Below are 6,934 nucleotides of genomic sequence, written 5' to 3' on the forward strand. Positions count from 1 at the left end.
GCCTCGTACGTTTCCTTATTGTTCACTACTCGCTACGGTTTCCCTTTGTCCACACACGGACAATAGCTCCCTTTGTCCCCACGTCCGCTATTGTCCTACACCCCTTGTACTCCGTACCCATGGCGACGCTATTGTTCTCTAGCGCCCATTGTTCGTTCCCTGTATATAGCTGGATCCCTTGCTACCTGGAGACTCTAGTTTCGACCTCTTGTCTCCAGGTAAGCCATCGTGTATTTCGCTCTGTAGATACTTCGCTCAATACACAACTTGTCTCCAGTCCTGCCTGTTGAGCTCCGCTCCAGTCTCACTGCGATCAGAGCTCGTCGGCGCTCCTGCCTGCCTCGCTCGTCTCCACTTACTCGCTCGACAGTCAGTCGTAACACCTGCTCAGCTGATGTTTGGTGATGAGAGTGCAGTGGATGGACGCACATCAGCCCGTCGTCGAGGTTGGGCTCCAGTGTACTTGCTTTGTGCGAGGCAAACACCACTCCCTTCTCCCAATCTTGACATTTGAAGGGCTTATCACCTGGAACATCTTTGAGGGGTCAGTTACCTCTGAGATGTTTCTCGATTTTCTGAAGACTTGTGTTGTATGTAAAACAATCATCTAGTGTTACAGCGAAGCGTGTCAGCACTCAAGGGGTCGTGTGCAGGTTATGCACAACGAGGACGCAGACTGATGACAAGCTTAGTGCACTGGTTCACTGGGGGTCTGGGGGTTCGAGGTCACTAGGGGTCTAGGGAGTGAGAACGCTTGATTGGTACAAGAGGTCAAACTGGGGTGCCCAGTGCAAGACCTGTCCTTATATACTAAAGTACACGGTCGCTGACTAATCAGAGAACAATAGTCACAGGACAATAACGATGGAGAACAATAGCGAATGGGGACAAAGGAGTCACGTGGTGTTGTGACCACGTAGTACAATGGCAAAAAGAACAATAGCGATGAGAACAATGGGGATATGAAGCACGGTGTTGGAACCATGGTAGGTACGAGTGTCCGGGTTGTGCCGTGAGAAGAGGGAATGCATGGTGGAGAGGATACGAGGAGAAAGGAAAGAAGAGATGCCCCCACAGGGCGTTTGTAACATCTAGACATACCCCACCATCTAACAACTCCCAGATACCACTTACAACACCTTGTTCCGGCCCACGGAGCATACTCGTGCTCGACAATTGCAATATCCACCATTTCGAGACCATCCGTAAGCTAGTGGAGGATCAGACATGTAAGTACCATTGCTCATGATACCAGATTACATTTGCTGAGTACTCCTCAGTGTGCAAGCTTGTGTTCTTGCCTCCATATTCCTCCGATTTCAATCCCATAGAGATGGCCTTCGCAAAAGTCAAGTCTGTGCTCTAACGGCACTTCAATGGGGAATCCCATGGTGTCTCGATATCGGTGATGCTTGCTATACGATCACACCGGAGGATGCAGTGAGATACTTCAGAGAGGTGGGATACATGTAGCACTGTATTTACACTATTGCGCGAGTAATCGAAGGGCTGGTCCAAGCTTCAGCGAGGTAGGAGCAAGCCGAGAAATTGCGCATGCGAGCTTGCGACTTAGGCGCTTGATCAGGCGCCCAGTTTTCGCAAATCACTTTTCCGTATCAGTACACTCTTCGCTGTAAACTGGTTCTCAACATATGCGAGCCATTGCCATGTGACTTGAAGTGCAGCGTCCTTCGTACAAAGTCCGATAGTCCATACATGCGACGTGTAGTCATCAAAGTACAGTATCTCATGCTTATACTTGTCATATGAAGGAACAGAAAAATCCTTGAGATCCGAATGGATTAACTCAAAAGGGTGTGTTGCATGATGAATGTCAAGCGGATGAGGTTGCAATGGTATTTTACCTTCAGCACATCCTCAACAGATTAAGTCTTGAAGAGGGAAATCAACAAGCAGGCACTTTTCCATGTGTTTCTGTGCATGTTTTAGCACATCACGCGAAGGGTGCGCGAAACAACGGTGAAGAGTCTCATAGTCAACAGCATTACTAGCCGCGACAGTACATTGCACCGATCTAAGCTGCGTATGAGTGACGTATATAGTGTCATTCTCAAAGCGCGGTTTGAACACGACTATAAGCCTATCATTCTGATAGAAAGAGATTTCAGCAGTGCTTGCACGTGCTTCCAATCCATCCTTGAGCAATGCTCCTAAGGATATAAGCTTATATGTGAGGTTGGGTACTATAGCGACACTCGTCAGCTTTGTTACGACTGACTGTCGAGCGAGTAAGTGGAGACGAGTGAGGCAGGAAGGAGCGCCGACGAGCTCTGATCGCAGTGAGACTGGAGCGGAGCTCAACAGGCAGAACTGGAGACAAGTTGTGTATTGAGCGAAATATCTACAGAGCGAAATACACGATGGCTTACCTGGAGACAAGAGGTTGAAACTAGAGTCTCCAGGTAGCAAGGGATCCGACTATATATGAGGAACGAACAATGGGCGCTAGAGAACAATAGCGTCGCCATGGGTACGGAGTACAAGGGGTGTAGGACAATAGCGGACGTGGGGACAAAGGGAGCTATTGTCCGTGTGTGAACAAAGGGAAACCGTAGCGAGTAGTGAACAATGAGTGAATGTACAAGGCAGTGGTCCAAATGGAATGGGAAACATAGTCCCGTGGGGGCAGTTCATGACAAGCTTTAGGGTAGTTTCAAGCTCAGTTGGTATGATGACTGTTCCTTCAGCCCATTACATAAGTATTCATAGAGTTGCTTACCCCCCGGGTGTGACAAATGCCCAAGACTAGCACAGCCCTGGCCTCGGCTGGATGTACCCCATTTGGGCAACTGCTACCCGGTCGGCTCCTATGCACATTATGTGCTACTGGTACTACCTATAGTGGTTTGCACGAGTAATACGATTAGCTACTGCATGTGGCTGTATAATGTACATGATATGCAAGCATATGACAGCGTGCAGAGACTTCTGAAGGCATCCGGCCTGCACTGAGCATGTGAAGCTCATGCTCACAGCGACCGCTCCGCCCATTGCTGCGTTGCTGCGAACTGCAATGTAACAAATTATGTAGATATGAAGGATAAAAATAGAGCACACCAAGTGCGCACGGTCCGACCTGACGAGCAATGGAATGGTTTGACCGGGCCATATCTGGGCCCGCCCCCGGCCGGGTGGCAAACTCACCCATCTACTCCCGGCCGAGCGGCCACTTTGTTTTGCTACATTGTGTCGCTCTATTGTATATCGCTGATGCCCCACTCCATTTACGCCCGCACAATCCACCCAGCATACACCTGCCGACCGTGCTATTTCAGACCATGTTTATACCTGCAAACAAAAGTCCGTCCAGTATGTACTAGGAAAGTGAAGCCTTCAGTGCCCGTCGGCCACAAATGCATAATCTTTGCTCATCCAACACTTTCCATGCGACATGCACGTGTTAAGACATTTTAATCCTGAATTGTGCTTCCGGTCACTAGTTCTACATCAACTGCACCCAGCGAGGTAAGACAGGTAGTAGCTGGCGGACTCCGTACGTCCAGGCGAGGAAGACATGCCGACATCTTAGTGCACAGCGGGGAAGTCATGTCATGTAATGTAATTCACTTCTGCCTTGGAGCGCTTCTTTAGCACGCCGTTTCCCACATGCCTGCAATTGTGGTATGGGTTGCCTTCTTGTCACATTGGTTACCGTCAGCCGTGTATCCTTAGCCACTTCGGGAAAATGCTGACTTGGAGTCCCCGCCCTATATCAAGGGTGCCCTGATGTTGATAATGCCTCAGTTGCATTCACCCACCATCACAATGTCTGCCTCTGACTTTCAATCATCGCTGTGCTCGTCTTCTACCCTTCACTCAGACCAACCAGTCACTTCTCCTGTCATTAATGTCCGTTCGTCCACCCCAATTGCCTCCCTGTCACCAGTTCATAGGCGTTCAGAGTTGTCTACTACTGTTTATCCCGCATTTTTGTCTCGTCCTTTGCTTGCTCCGCCTGATGAAGAAGAACTTGAGGCCCGTGCCAGCCTGTTCTACAAACCACCAAATGATGATGACTATCATGCGGCGCTTCTACTTGCTAAGTCGACCGAGGCCAAGGTATGTCCTCCAGCGTCACTGTTTCAAACAAAGTCTGACTTGAATTCCAGAAGATTTCCTTCACGCAGGGTGTCGGAGATGGTCAAGCCCGCAGCTAAGAAATGTATGTCCCCTACTGCCCGAAATTTCGGAAAACAGCTAAGTCCAAGTAGACATCCTATTGTGCCCCAGCATCAATCTAACGACTCGCAGGGTGTTCAGATGGAGAGCTCCTCGCCCGACTCACGCCATGCTGGCATTGAGACTTTCTCATATGGAGAGGTGTCACAGCCGACGAGCCGTGCCACCAGACAAACAAAGACAAGCTTACTTGTGAAGGGGTTGGTGCTGGGGAGCGAAGCAATCACAAGTGACACAGCAAGAGGTGATGTAAGCAAGTAGATTCTCTAGACTAGAAGGGGCAGTGTAGAGGTAGGGCTGCTAGCTACCTACAAAGAAGATGGGGGATCGACAAGAAGATCAAGTCTGAGGTTCCCTGCCTCGGACTCCCTACTATATATACTAATACAATGGTGCACAGACCAGGTACCTATTGGCCATCGTTTGGTCAGAGTTCTCTGCCTCATGTCCTACCCTCTGACCTGCCTCATGGTGACCTTACGACTAATACCTGAGTCGTGCCGAGTCCGGACCCCTTCCAATGAGTAAGCGCTCCTGCTGTCACATCAGTCACTTGCCTGTGGGTGAGGATGGGCGCTCCTGGCCGTCACGAGGTCTGGGGTTCGATCCTGGCCCCTCCACTTTCCGATACGAGTTGTCCGCGGTCAAGGTGAGCGTCTGTCCCAGTACACATGACCCCCAGGTCACATGGCACGAGAAAACTGTGACAAGAGGGTAATGTGACGTCCAACTCTGCGGATGATAGCCCAGCTACTGTTGGAGTCGGTGCTAGAGCGCCGTCGATTTTGATCGCACCAAGTCCTGCTTTGTGCCATACATGGTTTGCGCTGTCCGCTATCTACGGTAATTTCCGTATAGTCATAACTCTCGTTTACATAGAGATATCGCATTTCTTTCACTAGTAGTCTCCATTTCTGTAGATCTGACTGCACTCTAGAATAGTGTCTACCTTACCCACTTCTGGTCCGTTTGGCGCCATTCCAGCGCCACATAGTGTATGGTCGTGTTAGCTAGTTCCCACGCGCTCTGTGCGCCGTCATCTGCGCCTGAGTCGACTCTGCAGTCCTTAAGACTTACAGAGCTCGACTTAGGTGTGTAGCACAGTTTCCTTGCAATGAAAAGACTTACAGAGCTCGACTTAGGCCATTGTGATCGCTCTGAGGCCCACTGCAGCTAACAGGTTATGAGCCCTGCGCTCTAGCTGCCTCAGACGTCCATCCCTGCCTGTCCTATCGCTCTACAGTCCGCACCAAGCTCTCCCTGCACTCCTACCTGCTCTGCTTGTCGCATTTTCGCTCTAGGACTCTGCTTTCATTTTCTTTGCTCCTGGATGCAGTTTTCGTCCCCCTGCTTCGTCGCTTCGTCAGCTCGCCGCGCACCACGCCAATACCCCTCCACCATGGCACCAGCCCCCGCCGCTTTCCCCAAGCTCTCCAATCGCAACTACCAGCAATGGAGACTCGATATGGAGGGCAGGCTTCGCATTTTGGGGGCCCTGCGCATTGTCAAGGGCACTGAGACGAGGCCCAGCTACACCCCTCCTCTGGACGCTGGTGAGCGACGAGATCTACGCGATTTCGACACTAGGGTGGACATGGCTGCTGGGGAGATTTGGAGTTGTGTGGAGAGGGAGCAGCAGACGCATCTGGAGGCAATCAGGGATGATCCTCAGGCTATGTGGGCGAAGCTGGAGGCTGTTCACATGCAGAAGCGACCAGGTACGAGGTTCAACACCTACAATGCCCTCCTCAGCCTTTCCAAGGCAGAAGACGAGTCCCTATCCTCCCTGGCCACTCGAGCTATCCAGCTCAAGTCCGACATGCTCGCCCTACGCCCTCCCAGCTTCACCATCACCCTACTCGACGATGAGCTTGTCCTTATGGCTCTAATTCGCGCCCTGCCCGTTGAATACACCTCCCTACGCCACACCCTGCTCCTGGACGACTCCCTCACCCTTGACAAGCTTCAGGACATCTTTGTTTCGCTCGAAAATCAGCCTGGAGCGTCCCCACCCGTCCCTGCCCTCTCCAATGCCGCCACATCGCTCTCCTGCACCTTCTGCAGTCGATCCGGCCATTCCGAGGACCAGTGCTACGCTAAACGCGATGCCAGTGTCAAAGCGAAAGAACGTGCTGCTCAACGCTCACAGTATCACTCCAACAAGTCCAGAAACAAGCAGGAGGCGTCCCAGGCTTCGAACGACACATCCAGGATGCAGGGGACACCCCTGTTCGCAGCAGTGGTGTGATCTGGTCGATGATGGCGAATTGGGCGCAGATAGTGAGTGCAGAGAGCGAATGATAGAGTTAAGGAAGAGCGAGAGAGAGAGAGGCATAGACGCATAGACGAGAGGTTTAGGGCACCAAACTGGCACTCAGGGCTCTCCAGGCCCAGACAGAACAAAGCCCCACCCAGGCCTCAAACACAAACTGAAGAGGCTCGTCGCCATACGGACTAAAGAGCAGGTAGGTACATGATGAGCTGGCAGTACTGATGTGCTATTTGTATGTATTTGGTCACTCGGCGATGGCCGGACGGCAAACTCCAACAACCCCAGGAGTCCGCTGGTGCGGCCACTGTGAGTGCTGGTTGCGCTCTTGCCCTCTCCTCTTCAGCAGATCGCTCTACCTGGCTCGCTTCGCCTGCTGCTGCTAACTGGAACACCGACACAGGTGCATCTGCACACATGACACCACACCGCCACTGGTTTCGCTCCTACTCACCCCACAATGTC

The 6,934-nt window shown here is 51.6% G+C and overlaps 2 protein-coding genes across 2 annotated transcripts; both read left to right on the top strand.

Annotated features, from left to right (window-relative positions):
- Positions 1-3,786: 3,786 nt before the first annotated feature.
- Positions 3,787-4,178, top strand: DICSQDRAFT_168928 (uncharacterized protein; the record flags this gene model as incomplete). The annotated part of the gene is made up of 3 exons (XM_007364548.1): positions 3,787-3,874; positions 3,923-4,080; positions 4,131-4,178. 3 exons carry the CDS (start codon positions 3,787-3,789, stop codon positions 4,176-4,178), a joined length of 294 nt encoding a protein of 97 aa, XP_007364610.1.
- A 1,188-nt stretch (positions 4,179-5,366) lies between these two features.
- On the top strand, positions 5,367-6,933 carry DICSQDRAFT_135501 (uncharacterized protein). The gene is made up of 3 exons (XM_007364549.1): positions 5,367-6,427; positions 6,755-6,778; positions 6,873-6,933. Exons 1-3 carry the CDS (start codon positions 5,600-5,602, stop codon positions 6,888-6,890), a joined length of 870 nt encoding a protein of 289 aa, XP_007364611.1. The 5' UTR covers positions 5,367-5,599; the 3' UTR covers positions 6,891-6,933.
- The last annotated feature ends 1 nt before the right edge of the window (position 6,934 follows it).

The sequence above is a fragment of the Dichomitus squalens genome, assembly GCF_000275845.1.
Source record: "Dichomitus squalens LYAD-421 SS1 unplaced genomic scaffold DICSQscaffold_9, whole genome shotgun sequence".
Lineage (NCBI taxonomy): Eukaryota > Fungi > Basidiomycota > Agaricomycetes > Polyporales > Polyporaceae > Dichomitus > Dichomitus squalens.

Bases quoted from the DNA above. Each gene is read 5' to 3' on its own strand.
- DICSQDRAFT_135501 (XM_007364549.1), top strand. From the start codon at position 5,600: ATGGCACCAGCCCCCGCCGCTTTCCCCAAGCTCTCCAATCGCAACTAC. The intron at 6,428-6,754 runs CTGTTCGCAGCA...CTCCAACAACCC, and splicing joins CCAGGATGCAGGGGACACCC to CAGGAGTCCGCTGGTGCGGC.